General features: G+C 38.2%; 2 protein-coding genes across 8 annotated transcripts in view; one reads left to right on the top strand and one right to left on the bottom strand.

Annotated features, from left to right (window-relative positions):
* Positions 1-1,117: 1,117 nt before the first annotated feature.
* On the top strand, positions 1,118-7,015 carry dipk2b (divergent protein kinase domain 2B). Its single transcript, XM_042763992.1, has 5 exons — positions 1,118-1,456; positions 1,859-2,123; positions 2,518-2,691; positions 2,837-3,125; positions 6,532-7,015. The coding sequence occupies exons 1-5, from the start codon at positions 1,275-1,277 to the stop codon at positions 6,876-6,878; spliced, it is 1,257 nt and encodes a 418-aa protein (XP_042619926.1). The 5' UTR covers positions 1,118-1,274; the 3' UTR covers positions 6,879-7,015.
* A 326-nt stretch (positions 7,016-7,341) lies between these two features.
* The window catches only part of LOC109047674 (lysine-specific demethylase 6A-like), a 43,353-nt gene continuing 29,220 nt past the window's right edge, over positions 7,342-21,474 (bottom strand). For 4 of the 7 annotated variants that reach the window (XM_042763984.1, XM_042763986.1, XM_042763991.1 and 1 more), the window contains 20 exons: positions 21,353-21,451; positions 20,535-20,754; positions 20,101-20,235; positions 18,498-18,638; positions 18,331-18,408; positions 17,938-18,042; positions 17,460-17,843; positions 16,277-17,049; positions 14,581-14,710; positions 14,213-14,318; positions 13,141-13,346; positions 12,286-12,347; positions 12,125-12,199; positions 10,814-10,962; positions 10,567-10,681; positions 10,256-10,443; positions 9,803-9,944; positions 9,550-9,676; positions 8,487-8,657; positions 7,342-8,337 (listed from right to left, as the gene is read on the bottom strand). In XM_042763984.1, coding sequence (XP_042619918.1) covers positions 8,305-8,337; positions 8,487-8,657; positions 9,550-9,676; positions 9,803-9,944; positions 10,256-10,443; positions 10,567-10,681; positions 10,814-10,962; positions 12,125-12,199; positions 12,286-12,347; positions 13,141-13,346; positions 14,213-14,318; positions 14,581-14,710; positions 16,277-17,049; positions 17,460-17,843; positions 17,938-18,042; positions 18,331-18,408; positions 18,498-18,638; positions 20,101-20,235; positions 20,535-20,754; positions 21,353-21,451 — 3,439 coding nt within the window. In that variant the 3' untranslated portion in view covers positions 7,342-8,304. The remainder of the gene's footprint in view (positions 8,338-8,486; positions 8,658-9,549; positions 9,677-9,802; positions 9,945-10,255; positions 10,444-10,566; positions 10,682-10,813; positions 10,963-12,124; positions 12,200-12,285; positions 12,348-13,140; positions 13,347-14,212; positions 14,319-14,580; positions 14,711-16,276; positions 17,050-17,459; positions 17,844-17,937; positions 18,043-18,330; positions 18,409-18,497; positions 18,639-20,100; positions 20,236-20,534; positions 20,755-21,352; positions 21,452-21,474) is intronic. The other 3 variants (XM_042763985.1, XM_042763987.1, XM_042763989.1) reach the window with 2 other exon arrangements.

The raw sequence follows: 21,474 nt of genomic DNA, 5'->3' as shown, positions 1-21,474 counted from the left end.
ATACAACATTTGCAGAGCGGTGGGTCCCCGGGACCAGGATTGAAAACCATTGCTCTAGTTTTCTCCATACAGTTGTGAATCAGCGCGAGTAAAAACACAAACATGTTTAACATGCACTATGAATCACGAGTGTGACTAACGCAATAGGAATAAACTTTAATCTTTCAGGATCAAATGCAGCTGAAGGCAGTCTTTCAAGTCTCACGACTGCCATCTATTGCCCGCTTTGTGTATTGCACAGCTTGTCTCGAGAGAAAAAAGCGCAACATCACTAACTAGGGATATTATCAGAGACGAATACTTAACATATTGCTTACTGCACAGTATAGCCTACTATTTATTACATTTATATACCTAATATTATATACTTATTACATGTCACATAGCCTGATTATTTAATTCAGCAAGCATTACCTTCTCAAATTACTCTGGTTACTTTGCATAGCCTATTTATCCAGTTTTGTATGCAGTATTGTCTGTCCTAAATGTTGGCAATCCAATAAAATAATAACAACAAAACCTTCTTTTTTTGCAGTATACAAAGAAGCATTGCGGTTTGTCAATGTTTGCATAACATTCTTTAGACTAAATAGCATAGATGTATCTTTCACTGCAGATGATAACTCCTAATCATATGTTGTTGGTGGAAAGAATGGTTCTGATAAAGTGAATAAATTGTGAATAAAAAGTGAAAGATTATCATTAGACATGATCTATTGGAGGCCTGTTTGAACTGCAGACACAGCAAGTGTGATATAGTAATATTATTCTGAATAACAGGCCAACAGTCAGTTAAGCTTCAGTTTTTAAATATTAAACATTATACTTTTTTTGCAGTATTTCTGACATTATTTTATATTTAAAGTTTTTTTTTTCTCAAATCAATTTAAACAAACTTCAAAATGCAATCTTTAAAATTTAACATTGTATTATGCAGGTGGAATCGATAATTTACATATACACAAAAGGTCTTAAAAATCACTATTTCAAAAAAACTCAATAGTATAACAGGGTATCCAACATTTGCGTGTACAGCTTTGAAATTAGGCTGTATGCAGGAGGAAGTATCACCATGACGACAAGGGTTATCTTTGTTCACCATGTGTTTCCTGTCTAAGTGAGGTGTTTAGTGCAGGGGATATAACAGATCTACTACGGCTAACACTCAAGAGGTGCCACTTCATTGTTTAATGTGCTCATGTTAAGTGTGGAGCGTTTTTAACCATACTGGGCTGCCACTATGGTGCTGTGATTCTGGGGTTTAGGATACAGTGATGGCAGGGATATGGTCAGAGGTCTGGACATTGTACCTCATATTGGCACTTGGTACTCCAGACCCCTCACCAGCACCCCAAGAGAAACTCCATGACTTCAGAAGAATCTTCTTGGGTTTGGATAAATGCAACGCCTGCATTGGGACATCCATTTGCAAGAAGTTTTTCAAGGATGAAATAAGGTAAACTAGTATTTTTGCTATTAAGTCAGAGAAGAAGAATATTCTATTTGTCCTTAAAGAGAAGTTTTAAAGATATTCATACTACAATACAAGCATATAATCCCCAGAACTAGGTATCTAAATGACCAAATACAAAACTGTCTTAATATTAAGTGATCTAATGTACTATATTCAGGTACATTTTTTAATGAACTATCCAGCTTAAATAAATTTCTGCTTGTAGCCTATATATGTATAAATTGCATGCTACTGGAAAATAAAAAGTCCGTAGAAAGCTACCTTTTTCTACATCAAAATTGTCACAAAATGTGCAGCTCACAGTATCTAATCATTGATCTGAGGGAACATAAGCAATGAAAGCAAAAACAGGAAGCTAAGTGGACACTGATTATTTCCCCGCAGGTTTGAAAGATGGCTGACTGGTCAGTCTAATCTCTCCTCAGCAGATGTGCGTTCATATGAGGGAAACTATACAGACAGCACAGCGGGCTGGAGACCTGTGGTGCTGTCCCACTTGATGTCTCCACACCTGCAACAGATATCAGACAATAGCATTTGCACCTCAGCAGGCAAAGGGAAATCCTGCAGCATTGAAGCTGTCCTCAGGGCCACGTCACGCTTCCAAAGATGGGTCCGCTCCAACCTACTGTTTCCTAGAATGGTGAAGGTCTGCATTCAGCCTTTGTATTCTGATGTCTATTTGAGGTCAGCAGTGGCTTTGAAAACTGGGAGGTGCCAATTTAGCACTTACAATGTGGCAATTTTTTTCTTGATTATCAGTGGTTCTTAAAGTTTTGCTAAAGATGAAGGTAACAAGTGTATTTCGTTCTTTATAGCCAAACTTTAAATATATTATTTTATATGGGATTTTCTTCAACTTTGGGCATTTTTATGTTTATGTTCCATTTCTAAATTGCATGTAATTTCCCCCCACAACAAACCATTTTTGTTTTAAATAAAATGCTAAATGAACGAACCCATAGGTGAATAAACAACTCACTGTAGATCTAATTTGAAAAAGTATGAGTAGGCTTTTTTTTTTTAATCAACTCTTTTTCTAGGGTCTGTTGACCCCGATGCTGCGCTGTCCATCTCAGAGGCTGCTGGACCGCATTGTGCGACGCTACTTTGAAGTGACCGATGTGGGAAGTGTGCAGATGAAGCACTTCAGTGAAAAGGACAAACTCAGACTTCTTTATACCCTGGCTGTCAATCAACAACCTCTCATTATGCAGGTATAACAATAAGATGGCCGCCAAATATAGCTTTTATATATATATATATATATAAAACGAATGCGCAACTGTACACACTGGCATTGCCTGCTCAAGCTCCCTTGCTTCCTGTTTTCAGCCCTACTTTTGACTTTCCTGCCTACAGATGTTTCCAGGCACGGAGGGCTGGCCCTTCCTCCGCTACCATGGCTCCTGTGGAAGGATGATGGTCTGGGCAGGGAGCAAACCCCTCAGGAACCTGTTTTCCTCTCCGTTGGAGCGCCGTGCGGACATTGCCTACCAGCTTCTTCACATCACCCAGAGCCTGAGCTCCAACAGCCTCCAGTTCAGCTTCTTCTACACGAACATCTCAGGGGACACGTTTGGTATCTTGGACGATAGCAGGGTCTTCATTGTGGATACCAGTACCATAGGGATCATTGACTTGAAGGAAGGTCAGTTCTGGCTTAGTTATGTATGCAGCAACCTGTAAATAGTTTTTATGGTAAAATATAGCTTTTACCATGTACTGTACACAAACAAACTTACTTTGTCATGTTTCAAGTGTAATTCAAGTCTTCTATTCATTAAAGAATCCTGGAATAATAAGCAACACAACAGTTTTCAACATTAATAATAATAATGAGAATTATTTATAGAATTAATTATTTATAGACCTATTTACTTTATTTTATTTCTTGAGCACCAGATCAACATAAAATCAGATTAGAATGATTTCTGAAGGATCATGTGACAGTGAAGACTGGAGTAAACATGCTGAAAATTCAGCTTTGCCAACACAGGAATACATTACATTTTAAAATATATTCAAATAGAAAACAATTCTTTTAAATTGTAATATTTCACAATATTACTGTTTTTACTGTGTTTTGAATAAATGCAGCCTGAGTGAATTATTTATAAAACATTAAAACACTTTATCAACATTTTATCAATTCCTTCTAAAAGTAGTACAAATAAAATGTAGAATATATATATATATATATATATATATATATATATATATATATATATGTAGTGGGTACGGAAAGTATTCAGACCCCTTAAATTTTTCACTCTTTGTTATATTGCAGCCATTTGCAAAATCATTTAAGTTCATTTTTTTTCCTCATTAATGTACACACAGCACCCCATATTGACAGAAAAAAAAACACAGAATTGTTGACATTTTTGCAAATTTATTAAAAAAGAAAAACTGAAATATCACATGGTCCTAAGTATTCAGACCCTTTGCTGTGACACTCATATATTTAACTCAGGTGCTGTTCATTTCTTCTGATCATCCTTGAGATGGTTCTACACCTTCATTTGAGACCAGCTGTGTTTGATTATACTGATTGGACTTGATTAGGAAAGCCACACACCTGTCTATATAAGACCTTACAGCTCACAGTGCATGTCAGAGCAAATGAGAATCATGAGGTCAAAGGAACTGCCTGAAGATCTCAGAGACAGGATTGTGGCAAAGCACAGATCTGGCCAAGGTTACAAAATTTAATTTCTGCTGCACTTAAGGTTCCTAAGAGCACAGTGGCCTCCATAATCCTTAAATGGAAGACATTTGGGATGACCAGAACCCTTCCTAGAGCTGGCCATCTGGCCAAACTGAGCTATCGGGGTAGAAGAGCCTTGGTGAGAGAGGTAAAGAAGAACCCAAAGATCACTGTGGCTGAGCTCCAGAGATGCAGTCGGAAAGTTGTAGAAAGTCAACCATCACTGCAGCCCTCCACCAGTCGGGGCTTTATGGCAGAGTGGCCCGACGGAAGCCTCTCCTCAGTGCAAGACACATGAAAGCCCACATGGACTCCAAGATGGTGAGAAATAAGCTTCTCTGGTCTGATGAGACCAAGATAGAACTTTTTGGCCTTAATTCTAAGCGGTGTGTGTGGAGAAAACCAGGCACTGCTCATCACCTGTCCAATACAGTCCCAACAGTGAAGCATGGTGGTGGCAGCATCATGCTGTGGGGGTGTTTTTCAGCTGCAGGGACAGGACGACTGGTTGCAATCGAGGGAAAGATGAATGTGGCCAAGTAGAGGGATATCCTGGACGAAAACCTTCTCCAGAGTGCTCAGGACCTCAGACTGGGCCGAAGGTTCACCTTCCAACAAGACAATGACCCTAAGCACACAGCTAAAATAATGAAGGAGTGGCTTCACAACAACTCCGTGACTGTTCTTGAATGGCCCAGCCAGAGCCCTGACTTAAACCCAATTAAGCATCTCTGGAGAGACCTGAAAATGGCTGTCCACCAACGTTTACCATCCAACCTGACAGAGCCGGAGAGAATCTGCAAGGAGAAATGGCAGAGGATCCCCCAAATCTAGGTGTGAAAAACTTGTTGCATCTTTCCCAAAAAGACTCATGGCTGTATTAGATCAAAAGGGTGCTTCTACTAAATACTGAGCAAAGGGTTTTTCCTTTTTAATAAATCTGCAAAAATGTCAACAGTTCTGTGTTTTTCTGTCAATATGGGGTGCTGTGTATACATTAATGAGGAAAAAAATGAACTTAAATGGCTGCAATATAACAAAGACTGAAAAATTTAAGGGGGTCTGAATACTTTCTGTACCCACTGTATATATAGTGATTTGGGTTAAAGCAGATTTATCCTTATTCTTTGTTACAGTATGTATCACTTTTAAAATTATATTTAGTGGACACCAGAAAGACCCACTAACAGATAAAAAATAAACAAATACAAACAAATAAATTAAATTAAAAAGTGATCATCAGTTTTTTAATTATTCATGACGTAACTTTACCAGTAGTGGCGTTAGAGGCAGGGGGTGACCAAAGCTAATTCAGGGGGTACATAGCCCATGACAGAAAATCAGTGTATGACTCCAACCTGGCATAAAAAAGCATGACAATCTTACAATTACTCTTTACTTCACATTACCCTAAATTAACTATACATTCCTACCGTAACTTTAAATGTTAGTCTATCGAAACTTATTTCTCTGATTTCTATCATATGATTAACCAGCGGTTGGAGCAAAAGATCTAACATTAACTTATACAGTGAATTTTGTAAATGCTGTTCAGGAAACCTAAAACTTTAACTTACTTCAAACAGGGCTGCGAACTTTGAGTTTATCCTGTAGTGTGAATTATTCAGGAATGATTTACAAGCTTGCAATTAAGAAGCCTAAATGTTTTTCTTTTTTCCCTATTTTTTTCTAATCTAAACTGTAGGCAGGGAACCCTATTGTTAAGGTTTCATATTAGACCATTTTTTTGAATAGATATTTATATATATAATTTTATAATTCCCCTCTCTAGTGTACATTTTTCTTGCTAATTTATGGACACTGAATGGATTTTCTGCGTTATGTGACAATGTTTTGAAGCTGCTGTCTTTCCGTGGTTGAAACACTCACTGAGTGATTACATTAGACACTATACATTTATTAAATTTTAGTTTATCTTTCAACACGGCCTCGGATATTCATTCTTGTTTATTTCATGCTAATTAGAATTAGCACTCCTTCTTGGCTTGAACTGAGGCAAAGCGGGAGCACATGTGAACCATCATGCCACTGAAGAGCTCCAAAACTGTATTTATCGTTTCAAATTCTTAATAAAATGAACAGAATTCAGTAATCTGCTCTGTCTTGTCTGTTAGCGCGTTGTCTGTCCTCTTTGCTCTGTGATGTTTTTCACTTTGTAAGAAAATGAACATGTGCCATAGGATATTAAATATTGGGGTGTCCAGCAGTGCCACCCTGGACACCCCTCTGGTTCGCCACTGAGCTTTACTGCAGAGTGATCAACCAAATCTGGTGCTATGCGTCATACACGTTATGCTCAAACTCATTACATTGCTCCTTCCTGCAGGATATCCTCCTGATGAAGACTTGCTACCAGAACACCTCGATGTCTTCTCCTGTCTCAGTGGATCTTGTGAAAGACTGCCTCCATGTGAAACAGTTCGAGCCGCACAGAGTTTTATTCTACTTTGCAAACATGTCATTAACAATCTGCTCTTGCCTAATGATGTGCAGTCAAGTCATCTTCCCAAAGAAGCAGTCAGTGCTCTCGCTATCTGTGCAGACCAATCTCAGTCTGACCAAAGAATAATTGCTGCCGTCCAAACCTTAAAAGACATTTTACAGACATTAAGGCCATGCAGTGCTCTCTATGGGTACAGGTATCCTGAATGCCTCTATAGTGACAAGTTCTAGTCTAGACCAAAACTACACACTTAAGAGGGATAGTTCACCCAGAAATGAAAATTCTGTTATCTTTTACTCACCCTCACCTTGTTTCTAAACTTGTGACTTTTTCTTCTGTGGAACATAGACAATATTTAATTTTTTTTTTTTTTTTTTTTTTTTTTCCATACAATGGAAGTCAATGGTCCCCAATGGTCTTCTTCAAAATATCTATTTTGTTTGGCAGAAGGTGGTCATACACAGGTTTGGAATAATAAGAAAGTGAGTAAATGACAGAATTTTCATTTTTGGGTGGACTATCCCTTTAAGGCTGACAGCATAAAGGTCAGAGATACAGTCCACGACATGAAATGGATTGCGTAACATCATCAGTAATCAGTATATATCCAGTGAAGGATCTTTATATTATCAAAGCAAACAAACCTCGAGACATATTATGCAAAAAAAAAAAAAAAAAAAAAAAAAAAGTCTATTCAAATTGTATACATATTATATTTGATGGACGAGACAAGGAATTTCATCACAAAAGAATCATTTAATTACAAAGACAACTCTGATTAGTAACCCATAAACCATATCAATCTTCATGTTTCTGTACAATGCTCGCTAAGCAGTTTTATTCATGTATAGAAAATGTAAAAAGAGAAATGTTCAAAATGACATTACTCCATAAAATTTAATGGCAGGAACTCTGGAAAAAAAAATAACAGCATTCCATCAACAAATATTTTCCAAGCAATAAATATTTATAAATAGTGTAAATTTACAAGATTAGAAATATAACACAAAAAAAAAAAAAAAAAAATACAAATTAAAGTTTATTCCTTAGTCTATGTGCAACCCATTTTTCTTTGTGACTTGGCTATTCCCCCCAACTTAACTTTTTCCTTAAGAAAAAGACAAAACATTTTTAAAAAGGAAAAAAAAAATTCACATTACAAACTTTCTCTTTTTTTGTTACTTAAAGAAAATGTTGAACAAAAAAGTCCAGCTACGGTAGAACATAAGAGGAAACATGATTCAAAGAAAATCATGTATTAGCTCGTATGTGAAGTACAGAAGAGGACAAAAAAAAAAAAAAAGGATTAAAGCAACAGTAAAAGAAAAAGGAAGAGTCAGTAGTTTTGAGTGATTTTGCCATTTGTGGTATATACACAAAACCATTTTTCCTCAACAATTAGTCCATTTGTAGTTTGTGTTTCAAAGAGAAGTGGTGCTGAACAAGCTGAAACAGTCCTGAAGATGGAGACGATCCCACTCCAGTGGGCTGAAACTCCATACTTGGCAAGGTTGCATAGACAAACAGCTTAGAACCAGCAGCCTTGTAGGGTTTGCTACAGAAACCAGTGGTGTGGAACTGGGTCAGGTCTCCTGAATATCAGAAAGAGATGTGTTGCGTTCCAGGGTGTTATCCGAGGAATATTTAATGTTAACGTCAAGTTGAGGAGGAGGAGGGCAGGGGTGGGGCCTGTGGAAAGAGCCAGAAGACATTAAGCACGCTCATTTCTTGCTATCGGAGACTATTAATCATACAAATATAAGAAAGGTGATAGAAAAGGTTTATGCAGAGATCTATGGAAGGCAAGGTCTTCTCTAGATAAGGGCTTTGAGACTTACTAATGTGAATTGGTCATACACTTGCATGAGGTCCTCTATTCTGTACTGCTCTAAAACCACAAAGTTCTCAAGGTTTGGGCTGCATCTCCGAGCACAGCCCTGGCAGTGCACCACGTATGTCTTACGTGAGTTGCTCTCACTGGTGACAAACAGCAGGTCAAAGACCTCCACCTGGGATAAATACATATATACATGTATATATTAAAACATATGCATGAATAGAAAAGATCCAATCAAATGAGAATGTAAAATGGGAAGATAAAAAACAAACTGAAATATAAACAAATAAAACCATTAACTGTAGTTTTTAATGGGAAAAAAAACAGGTAAAAATATGTATTTTCTGTAATATCAATTACCTAATGAATAATATTAATTACCTAATGGTAAGCAAAGTGTTAAGACAAACTTTGAATGTTAACTTAAAGCCTTATATGAAATTTCTATAACAAACATTCAAGGATCTATAAATAAAGCCTTGTATAAAATTTGCTGAATAAAGAAATGCTTAAATCTAAAAATGATTATATTTCAACATTCAACATTACAGGCATATTTTTTATCCGTGATCTCAACATGATTGCCATGATAAGTAAGACGTAGAATAAACACGGAGGTCTTTTATAAGCACTTAATTTTTCATGACGCTTCTAATTGTTTGTGATCAAAGGATAAGAATTTTCAAAAATCATTTTAAATAGAGATCACATTTGCAAAGTGAAATTTTAAGCCAAATAAATATTTGAGAGCTGAGCATAACTAGAAATACTTTAAATATTATACTTAAATACTTGAGATTTTCATGACTTTCCATGCAATTTTAGAATTTAATTTACATTTATGCATTTAGGAGACGCTTTTATCCAAAGCGACTTACAGTGCATTCAGGCTAACATTTTTTACCTAACCTGTGTTCCCTGGGAATCGATCCCACAACCTTTTGCGCTGCTAACACAATGCTCTACCACTGACCCAACAAACGTGCAACCATTTATTTCGAGTGTAAAACTATTTTTTATTATTTAAATTTTAAATCTAAAAAACGTTGGTGAAGAATACACACCTCACAGATGCTACAGTAGTGAGCAGGTTCGTCCTTGGTCCTTCCATGCCAAACTAGCTCTTTTCCAGCAGCAATAAGTACCTCCCTTAACGTCTGACACTGCTTTAGTGTCCTAAACAAACAGTACCTGAGGAGGAGGAACAAACCTTATTTAACAATTCCGTTTATCTGCTTGAGATTTCAGTCAAGATAAAACTTTCTCATTGTGACTTCTCAAAGAACCACAATCGTAAATGTGGTTGAGTAGACTCACTTGATCATCTCAAAGAGTTTGAGGTCTGACACTTTGATGTTCCTGGCCATGTTCCAAGAGAGGTGAATCATGGGAACAATGGATTTGACACTCTGGAGTTTGTTCCACTCATAGCGTTCCACAGCTGACTTGTACTGATGCACTGATGAAGAACAGATAAGAATTAGACTTTGATCAATTAACAAATAGATGAACTACATTTTAATTTAAGGTTTAGAGTAAAGCACCTAAATAACAGTAATACTGATATTATATTTCACTTTACAAGGCTGTAAAACATTGCTTTCTTCAAACTTTTAACATTTAAAACCAAGTGAGCTGCCTACCAAGACAGCATTTTTTTTAAAGATTTTTTAAATTAAATATATGTAGGCATTAGGTCATCAGCAGCTCACAAGGTTTTAGAACAGATCCAGAGGTCCGACAGCAGTGATATGATAAGCAACTATTTACCAGTGAGTGGTCCTACATTCCAGGCAATGTTGTTGCACCAGCCGATAGCCTGAACCCAATGCACAGTGCCTGTATTGAGCCAGACCAGATCACCTGGTCGCTGGATAAAGCGATACACTGGAACATTGGCCTCATACAAATCCTCTAGATTTGGCCACCATGAGCCCATTAGGTAATTTATATTATTCCTGCATAAAGAATATGTCAGTCAGTACATATGCAAGCCATACAAACTTGCTAAAATTCATATTTTACATTAAACCCAAAGTATGGTGTTTTAGTAGAATTAAAGCATTTTTGATTGTGCTTACTTTTCACAGAAGTCATTCATGACACCCCAGTACGGCTCAGGAACGGCAAACCATTCACAATCTCCAGGGCCGATGTTTATGTTCACAGAGCAGAAGTTGTTATTTTCTTGATGACCTGAATGGAAAAAAGAAATCGCTTAGTATTTTTATTACCATCCCTACATTCAGCTCTGTAACGTCTGTATTTGAGCGCTGACTCTGTAAAGCATGGCGAGATGTGTATGTGCTGGCATGCCAATGAGCTGACCTGGTGTCCTGCTGCCTGGGACCTTCATATACAGCTGGACTGTGTTCATGCCGAGAATGGTGTGGCCCACATGACTGAGCAGATTCCCTGCAGACACCACCCGCACGAAGGCAGGCAGCTTACTCAACTCAGCCAGCTGCAGCTTCCACCTGCAAGGCCACAGGGCGGAGAGGTCAGATGCAGTGACCTAACATGTCTCTCTGTCTGTCTGAGCTCTGCAAGAGGTCTGAAAAGGCCCATTTAACACTCACACAAATCTCCTTCAGATTTCAATGAAACTCTCTAGAGCATCTTGATGAAGCACTAAACCACATGTGGTGTGCATTAAAGTAATTTCATTACTGTTTAAGGGTGTTAAGCACATCATGAAATAGTGCCTTTTCACCATTAAAGAAGTGTTTAAAAGATTAGTTATTTCAGATTCTGGTAGGTGACTATTATCCTAGAATTCATCAAATTGATTAAAGACATTTGTTAAAAATGATTGTTAACCAATTCTATTTTAAACAAATTACAAGAAGTAAGCGTAATCAATACTTCAGAAACAGAAAAAGACACTGTAGCTATTCCACACTTCATGGAACACATTTTCTACTAAGAAAAAATGTCTCTTATTTAACAAGAAACTTTCCCAATTATAAAATTAGCACATTGGGAGGATTTTTTTTATAGATTATACAACAAGCTCTATTCAACACTCCAGTCTACAATCAAAGCTAAAAAGTTCACATTTTAAAATCATCATTTTAAAATACAGCTACTTTAACCTTTGTGCTGAAAATCCTTTACCTTATTTAGTGTTACTGGTACAAAAATTACCGGGTTTTTAAAAATTGCTTGTAAATCTCTCATTATGATAAATTATCACCAAATCTTGGATTCAATGTTTGTCAATTTTTTTCAATTAAGATTGGTTGTAAGGCTCACTGATCTAAGCTTTTCCACCTCAGAGTCAGTAAGTTAAGTCCAATGTGATAACAATAACTAGCATTTTCAGGAAAAAGGAAATCGCTGTTAGTCAAAACGACAGGAACACAACATGAGGGTTAAACTGTAATCATAATTTACATTGTTACTGTTTTTGATAGTATTTTGTCTGGTTGAATGGTAGTATATATACACTGTCATATTGGCCCTACCAATGCTTGATCACAGCTGTGCCTATATCTGCAATTTTACAACCAAATGTTGTGCCTGCAAATGCATTTTCATTTAACAAGTTTTGGCTTCACAATGACTTTGGGACTTTAATGCATACAAGCAGATCTGCAACTTTCTAGTTCATGTAGAACAAAACCAGTGAGCACTTACTTTTTCTCATCTGACAAGTCAATGTTGGTCCCAAACTTGATGTGCTTAAAGGGACCTCTTCTTCTGCGGACCACACTGAAACAAACACAGGCTCCAGTTAAAGACTATGGTTTTGTCGAAAATGTTTAAAACATTTAGACTTTAATTGAACATGGACTTACTTTTCTGATGGAGCAGATTCTGTGTCTGAGTGGTCTTTCTGCCCTTTCTTTTCATTTTCCTCCTGTTAGATACAAAATGTGAAAAAGCAACCATTAGAATCCAAGCACCAATCATGAAGTGTTTCACAGTATCAACAGCATTCAGTGTCTGTCTTTGGGTGCTTTAACACTTGGTTTGATTGCTTGGTCCGAACCAGAGTTCAATTGCTGCCCCCTCCGCTTTGTTTTCACACAGGTAGTTTTTGGTTCCGAACCCCTGTACGTTTGTGTCATCATAGCGGGAGATGTTTATCATCTTTGCTAGGTAACAACAACGTAAAAGATGGCAAAATGTACTTTGGAATTGAAAAATGTAGCTTTGCTTCCAACACAGAGCACCAACATGCACCTATTTGTTTTACGACTGTAATGCAAAGGTTCAAAAGAACTCAGGAGTCAAATTTTTGCGAGCAGAAAGGAGATATAAATTCTCTCTGCTGCAGCATGTCAGTCACGCTTATCAGGAAAGGGACTGAGCAAACGCACACATACACATTTTGACCAATTCATAGGTCATTAATAATGGTTCACTTCTGTGACTTAGTACGACTGCAAAAACTTCCAAAATGGCATGACACAAAAACATACATACACTCAAACTCCTGGCATGAGGAGGAAATGTTGATTGTTGACATACTGGCCCCACTTTAGAGTGAATGGACAATCAAGAGCGCAAGATTCTAGCCATTATTTTTTTTGTGTGTTACGACCAAGAATTCTAAAGCAATGTTAAACTGATGCCACTGATGAATTATTCTCTCAACATTTTAGGATTGCATGTTTTTTTCCCTTAACGTGTGAATTATGACAACTCACCCGCAACGATTCCTGGAAAGACGAGGCCTGGTACTGAGCGTATCTGGCGATGGTGGTGTGAGACCGGCTGCTCTCAAAACTCCACATCTTCCTGCTTCCCGTCACATCCCAGTTCTCATCAGTGGGCTGAGATAACTGAGTCCTCACCTCCACCAGGTGCTCTGGGTTGGCCTCCACCAGAGTCTTGGTAGAGAACAATCCTAGATCTGACATGAAGAGAAAGACACCAAAACATTTAATTATTAAAAAAAAATAATAATTCTTATTATTTTATTATTGTTATTTCAAAAGAGGGTCATTTTTTTTTTGCATTTTTAAGGCATGGTTTTGAAGGGAATGTGTGATTAATATTTTCAGCAAAAGACAACAAAAGGATACAATTGTGAATCAAACGTGAACATGAAGTTTAGGTTTCAAAACCCTTAAACACAGTTTGGGGCTAAAATGTAGAAAAATATGGACAAACAACCCTTTTTTTACTATGCAATAAAAAGGTCACTTAACATGACAGGAGAATACAAAATACATAAAAGCTCTGACATTGATAGACCATGACAACACAATTACAAGGATACAATATCAGTCTGAATCTAATTTTAAAATTTAATGTCAGTTTTTCCTAAAATACTTCTACTTTTTGTAGTAAGGTGACCATTAGAGCCCATATCACAGCAAAATAATATATTCCATCATGTCAATTATGAGGTTTGAAAAGCAGGTACATAAAAACTCCATTTAAGAAGAACGCTGCTACTGCTGCTGTTTTTTTCTGTGGTGGGGATGCTCCCATGTAATGCCACATTCAACATGCAGATGGTGCTGTTGTCATTTACACCCAAATCATCCTGAAATGTGTGTGAAACTCAGCCTGTAGTGGTGTTAGTTAAATGTCTGACCAAGTGCTCAGTTACAAAACTACAACATAATCATTTAAACAAAGGTGCTGATACACAACAAAACCCATAAAATGTCAAAAAAAACCAAAAAAACAAAAAACAGATCAGTGCTCACACGTATGCTGTACTTTGGCAAGCACTCAAATGTGCACAAGCACCCAGAAACACACTCTAACCTAGTTTGAGGGCTCCAGCCAGGCCACGGATCACTGTAACGGGGTTGGCTGCATTTGTGCAGAACTGGTGTAGAGGTGGAAAGAAAGCGTCCCTCTTGTTCTCCAACTGCCAAGGATTTAAAAAGTTGGTTTAGGTGACTGGAGAAAAAAAGCTTGGAATTGAAAAAAGGGTGTAAAAGTGCAAGCATAAATTAAGGTCAAACAAAGTTTACTTCTTTCCCATGGCAACAAATGCTTTTAATCGGTGCAACTGTACTTTTTTGCCTTGTATTTTTGACTGGTAAATAGCATGACAGCAGTAATACTATAAAAGTAGATAAAGAGCATCCAGGCTGCACCATGTCAGATGTTGATGATGTTTCACTCACATAAATACTAGGAGTGGGAGGATTGAGCTTGTCCTTTGGCAGAGGAGGGAAGGGTGCAGGTGGTAACCGTGGAGGGGGACTCTTGTCCAGCAAAATGCTGTTACTGGACACACCATTCTTCCCAAGGTTTCTGTAAAATAATTTTCATGAGATAATAATTAGCACATCCAGATGGCTGTATATAATATAATATAATATAATATAATATAATATAATATAATATAATATAAATATAATATAATATAATATAATATAATATAAATACATCATTTATATCCAAATCTCATTTAAATAGACTGCATGCTGCGGTGAAGACTGTAATCTATGACGTATTCTTGTCTACATGACAGGGACACTGAGGGTCAGCACATGTGCTGTTGCTTTCTAGACACAGGTGGAGCCACAAGCCAGCTCACTAGAGACACACTGGCAATGTCCTTCCCCATTAACAGCCACTCCAATCAAAACAAACAGTCTAATAAGACTGTAAGCACTGACGAAATGTCCCACTTTAACCAACATGCCAGAGGGTCAAAAGTTCGGTAACTAAAATTTCTCAGAATAATTACAGCTGTGAGGCTGGAGCATAGTCATGCTGGTATTTGTTTAGAAGCGGAACCTTGGTGATTGTGAAAACTGACAAGCTTGACATTTTCTGCAGCTTAGTCTCGGTGTTGTAGAGTAGTGTGGTATTTTAATGATGGAATAGCATTTTTTTTAACATGCTTTGGCATAGAAAATATTTTGCAAGCAGGAATATATCAGTCTTGCTTATTGCTAGTCACTAGATAGGTTAAATGCATATGAAATTAGCACTGCATAAATAAAACTGTGCATACACTACTATTCAAAAAGTTGGCTATATTTACTTGATCAAAAAACAGTAAAAACCTTAATATTATTAAATATATTATATACTTAGTGTCACAAAACATATCTTATAATTATCAGTTGAAAACTGTTGTGCCACATTTCTGTGGAAACCTTGAAACATTTCCCCAAGATTTTTTGATGAAAAGAAAGTTCAAAAGAACAGCAAATATTAATCTGAAATAGAATTGTTTGCAAACTTATATCTTTACTGTTACTTTTGAACAATTTAGTGCATCCTTGCTGAATAAAAGTTTCTGTAAAATTTCTCAAAAAAAAAAAAAAAACACACTGACCGTCCCGTATTCTGTATATAGCTACTATATTGGCAGTGTATTGAAAGCAATCATAAGCCACCTTGAAGAGAACCACACAGCTGTATATTTTACAGACACACCCCAAACAGAGTTAGTAGACAAGTCACATGCCATTTCCCGCCAAAGCTTATAAAATGACAAAATATAATACAATAAAAAATATAATACTAAACAAAAGCAGTACATCAACTACCTTCCAAATAATTAACAGCTCACCACTGCAAATCTCCTTCTAGCACAAATCAAAACAATACATCAAGTCATCAGCCTAAAACATCATTTTACAGCAGTTTTAAACCAAACCAACTAGGATGGATTTGTATTACGCCAGAAAAGGTGATGATGTGGTGTGGCAATATAATTACATGCACACAAAAAAAAAGCTGATAATCCTGTTAAGGTGGCTTAGCATAACCATAACCAAAAAAAAACAGCACAAAACCTGTCAAGAAATCTGTTTGGAATTCTGCACAACTAGCATCAAATGCATGCAGGAATGAGTAACTTACCTGCATGCTTTGAGCACATCACTGGAGCTGGGGTAGATGGAGACAGAGGACCACGGGGCGAACGAGGGAGGCGTGGGTTTATGACAAACCAGTGGAGATGCCACCTTCAAGGGGCTCTGAGAGTCCTCCAGACCTTTGCCATTGAGCGTGGGGCTGTTAAGGCTGTTAACACTGTTCTGAGTGCTGTGATGGTCTGCAGATTTGGGTGAGGGTGTGGCTGTGGACATGGCAGAACACGGGGAGGAGGCCACCGAATTTTCCTGCGCCTTAAGCCCCGAGTGCAGACTTGGGTGAACGTTGTTAACCTTTGTGCCGGCAGCCATCAATCCACCGCAATTACTATTATTACTATCATTGGCTTTTCCAATCAGCAAGGCAGAGAGCTGAGGATTGTCTGAACTAAGTACACCTGGTGAGCAGGGTTTCGCCCCAGCAGCGTCTGCTTGGCCCTGATGGACGTGATTAGGCAGTCCTTCTGCAGTGGCAGTGCTGTTAGGCGTCCCTGCGGAATGCCCATTTCCTGAAGGCTTGCTCTCTTTGGTGTGAACCATGCCTTGCTGTCTACCTGAGGTAGCAGAGTGAGGCGAGCTAGGGGAGGGGAGGTGATTGTGACTGGCCTCTGGTGCTAACGTGTCGCTGGCTGTAGCCGAACGTCCGTCCTGATTTGGAACGCCAGTGCCGGCTGCCGGGGTAGGCTGGGAAGTCCCAGCGGAAGAGAAAGGCTGCTCGCCATTAGGACCTGCAGAACATGAACCTGGACTCTTCTGAAGCCCCTGCAAAGACAAAGTGAAAGGAATACTGGGTTAAGCAGTGAAATACATCTTACATTCTACCTTAAGAATTAAAACTAGAGAAGCACAATCTATTGGTATTTGATATTGAATATATAATTGTGCCTGCTCATTTACCCTATTTTTACACTAAAAATAATTACGCAATCTTTCTAAAGTCATTTTACCCCTCTGTAATTTGGCTCCAAATCTCAGGAAGAAATTGTAATTTTGAACCCGGTTCTACAAAATAGTGGACTACTCAGTAAATATTTATCCATGAAATGAAAAAAAGATCCAAATTTTGAGCTGGAGAAGTTTCTGAAATGTGGTTGATTTGCCACAGAACGACTCTAAAGAACTTTAATATTGTACATAACATTATAATAATGATCAGGACATTATAATCTCACCTGAGTGGAGTTGATGTGTTGGCTTTTCCACGGTTCATCATCCATGCTGCTGCTGGTGGGGGTTGTGCAGTTATGAGGTAGTGCGTTTTGCCGCAAGTAAGGCACGTTTCCGTTGCTCCCCGTTCCTGGGAGGTGATTATTGCCCACAGAGACGGCATCTGTGTTACCCAGGGTTCCAGCCGTGCATGAGGCGGGGCTTGCAGGGACAGGTCCATTGGCTATTGGCTGAGCAGCGCATCGTGAGTGGGCGGAGGGAGTGCGGGAAAGAGCAATGTGTGGATGGTGAGAGGAGGATGTGGAATTAGAGTTCATAGGCAGTGAGGGGTCAGCTATAGGACCATTGGACACACTGGGTCGTATCTGACCCATAGCATTCAGCCTTGTCTGTTGGGCAGAGCAAGAGTGATGGCAAACCATCAATGTTAAAATCTACCAAAAAGTTTGCAGTCTGCTATGCACCACTTTACATGCTCCATACCTGCTGATTCTGTTGCATTAGACTGAGCTGCTTTTCCAACTGTTCCAGCATCTGCAGTTGCACTGGCTTCAGATTAGCCCTGTTGGTCCGTAACTGTTCCAGAAGCTGAGTAAAAAAAAAACAAACAAACAAAAAAACAGAGTAGTTTGCTTTGGGTCATAGGAATCCTGATTTTTTTTTTATGATTTATTTTTTTTTTTTTTTTTTTTATAAGTTTCTTATGTCTACCAAGGCTGCATGTAATCGAATATAAAATACAGTTATATTGTGAAATATTATTACAATTTAAAAGAACTGTTATCTGTTTTAATATATTTTAAAATGTAATTTGTTCCTGTGATAGCAAAGCTGAACCGTTTACAGATGTAGAAACACCCAGAATGAGCAACCGACCTGAAGCTTCTGTGGGGTTAAACTCCAGTTGGGGACTTGATGATGACCTGGAACATTTGCCCAGGAATCAGGTGAATTCTGATGGTGAGATGAGCAACTCGTAAATAATCAAACATTGCATGACAGTTGTAATAGATTAAACAAACTAATATGCTGTCCTTTAGTACCCTGGCTGGACTAGCGGTCCTCTTCCTTTTGGCTGGGATGGACTGGTCATCAGTCTGGCCAGAGACCATATGAGAGGGAAGAGACTGGCCTGGGGTTTGGGACTGGCCTTCATTGCTCTGATTAGCTTTGCAGGTGTTCTGCTATTGGCAAGAAATACAGAATTGCAGCTAGGACAGTTGCATGAACATTTCACTAAAGCAACCCAAATTGTGTTTTTGCACCAGTTTGACAATGAAGCATCAATACTGACGTTTCAGTATCAAACTGCTCCATAGCAAAAGGCCAGGTCAAGAGGAGTTTATGCAAACTTTCTCACAATTATTTCAGTTAAATTTATGAGAAATATATGCAATAGTAGATTTAAACCGTTCCCCAAAATTAGTGACCAATATGTTGAAACAAAGGATGATGTGTGCTGATGAGTGCTGTGGTCTAATGAACTAGTGGAAATAACTTTAAACCTTAGCAGTTTAAGATTATTCTCCAGAAGCAATGTTAATAACAACATTGTTCTGTATGACTGGAAATTAAGGACCTTTTAGTGGTACTTAATCATGAAGGCCTTACCACACAATTTGATGTTTCATTAAAGGAATATCACAGGTTCAACACAGACTAAGCTTAATCATAAAAAAAGTAGTAGTGATGGGGCTTCTGTTGATTCAAAACAACTGTTTCCAAATATACAGCCATAAACTAACCTTAACAAGTTTGTGGTCAGCAAGATTTTCAAGTGTTTTCAAAAGAACTCTCTAATGCTTAACAAAAGTTTCATCTATTTGATACATTAAAAACAGTAATATACTAAAACATGGCTAAGATATGAAAAAAAGTTAATTTTATATTATAAAACGTAATAATTTATTATGGAATTATTCTAATATGCTGATATGGGAAGTCGTGGCCTAATGGTTAGAGAGTCGGACTACCAATCGAAGGGTTGTGAGTTCGAGTCTCGGGCCGGCAGGAATTGTGGGTGGGGGGAGTGCATGTACAGTTCTCTCTCCACCTTCAATACCATGACTTAGGTGCCCTTGAGCAAGGCATCGAACCCCCAACTGCTCCCCGGGCGCCGCAGCATAAAAAAAAATGGCTGCCCACTGCTCCGGGTGTGTGTTCACAGTGTGTGCGTGCACTTCGGATGGGTTAAATGCAGAGCACGAATCAAGATTATTTCACACCATACCTTTCTTAACATAACTTCAAAACACAATTTTCACATATGGTGATCGAGAAACATTTTTATTATCATCAGTGTTGACAGTTGTGCTGCTTATAATCTTAGTGACCCCAAACTTTTGAATGGTAGTGTAAATATAATATTTAATAGCTATCTGGCTGTACTGTACAGTAAATACCTTGTTGCAGCCACAACATATACTTTTAAAAATACTAAATGAAAATTAAGTAACAAGTTTCAAATGTTATCTGTGGTAAACATAAAGCCACAAATGGCGTTAAGCTCAACCTGTACTGAACCCAAAACATTTAAAACATCAAAATGTCCAAGCTACCACTAACAAATAATTTTTATGAGTCTAAAACCATTAGATGGTATAAGAGTGGCTTGTCTAGTGGCTTGTCTAGCTGATCTGTTCTCACCTGTTGTGTTGTGTTGAGCGCTCCCTGTCTGGAGGTGAGCTCTGCTGGGATTGGTAGGCTCCATGCCTCCTCAATACTAGGGAGCATTTTACTTTTACTTGGTAAACTACCTTGCGGAAGATTACACAACTGAGCCTAGAAAAAGATTGCGCAGAAAACATGTTCAACGTCGGATTCAGCTAAGCTTAAGTCAATGCAATGGTGGTATGCATCAAATCACAGATGAAAATGACACTCATATCATTCTCAGTGTGATTCAACTCAAACAGGAAGGAACTTAAAAAAAAAAAAAAAAAAAAAAAAAAAAAAAAAAAACATACTTCCACCCCACCCCCCAAAAAAAAAAAAAAAAAAACCCACAATGACAGACACATTAGAAATGAAACATGTACACTTCCTCTCCTGATAACATCCAGTGCAAGCACTTTCTCTACCTGGAGGCATTTAATGCGAGCGGTTAGAGTTGGGATGTTACTGCAGGACTTGCTGCACGTGGCATTGATGTAGCACTTGATGGCATCCTGTGGCTGGTTGCAGGACTCGTAAAGCGTGCCCAGGTCCATCCAGGCGGCCGCATGGCTGTGGTCCAGTTGCACTGCACAAATATATGCCTGCAGTGCATCCATCGGCTGGTTCTGCTGCTGATACAACACACTGGAGACACAAACACAGCAGAGAGGACTGGTAAACAAGGGAAAGCTAAACAAACCTAACTAGCTGCCACACGATAACACATCAAGCAACAATTCATATCTTCCATGTAAGATTTTGTCACGTCAAGCCACAAATGACAACAATGGTGTGTCGAAACATTTGTGCGGTTTGCTGGTTTCTATTTTGATGTGCAATACACAAACATTTCAAAACATTTCAGCATTTAGTAACAACTATAATCAAGTGTACCATTTTTTATTTTCTGATTAGCTTTGCTGACATTTTGGGAGGTTCCTTGTGGTCCAATATGGTAAAAGGGTTTCGGCAACCTATCGGCGAAAAAGCTGTGTTTGCAGCTGTGATTACACGGCTCTGAGGTGAACACTTCAGCTTAAATGTCTTGAGCATTTCTGTCTCTCCCCTGTGAGCAATATAAACCAAGCCTGAGGCAACATCAGCCCCAAATGACCCCATTTACACCCAGCTTCCAAAAAAACATGCAAACAACATGAGTGTCTCATTTTAATGTGCAATAAATGCCCATAAACAATAAATTGCAGCAGCTTAACATGATACACAACAATCATTAAGAGCTTACCCAATTGAGCACCATGTATCTGCACTGGCCTCAGACTTATCAATAGACTGTCGGTAAGATATGAAGGCATCTTGGACCTTCCCAATACTTGAGTAGCACCTGCATGACAAGCAAAAACACCT

This window comes from Cyprinus carpio, chromosome A9 (assembly GCF_018340385.1).
Source record: "Cyprinus carpio isolate SPL01 chromosome A9, ASM1834038v1, whole genome shotgun sequence".
Taxonomy (NCBI): domain Eukaryota; kingdom Metazoa; phylum Chordata; class Actinopteri; order Cypriniformes; family Cyprinidae; genus Cyprinus; species Cyprinus carpio.
This window is presented reverse-complemented; position numbering and strand designations above follow the sequence as displayed.

Excerpts from the sequence above, each read along its gene's own strand:
- dipk2b (XM_042763992.1), top strand. The coding sequence starts at position 1,275 with ATGGCAGGGATATGGTCAGAGGTCTGGACATTGTACCTCATATTGGCA. Across the intron at positions 1,457-1,858 it reads TTTTTCAAGGATGAAATAAG|GTTTGAAAGATGGCTGACTG; the intron begins GTAAACTAGTAT and ends ATTTCCCCGCAG. Across the intron at positions 3,126-6,531 it reads GATCATTGACTTGAAGGAAG|GATATCCTCCTGATGAAGAC; the intron begins GTCAGTTCTGGC and ends TCCTTCCTGCAG.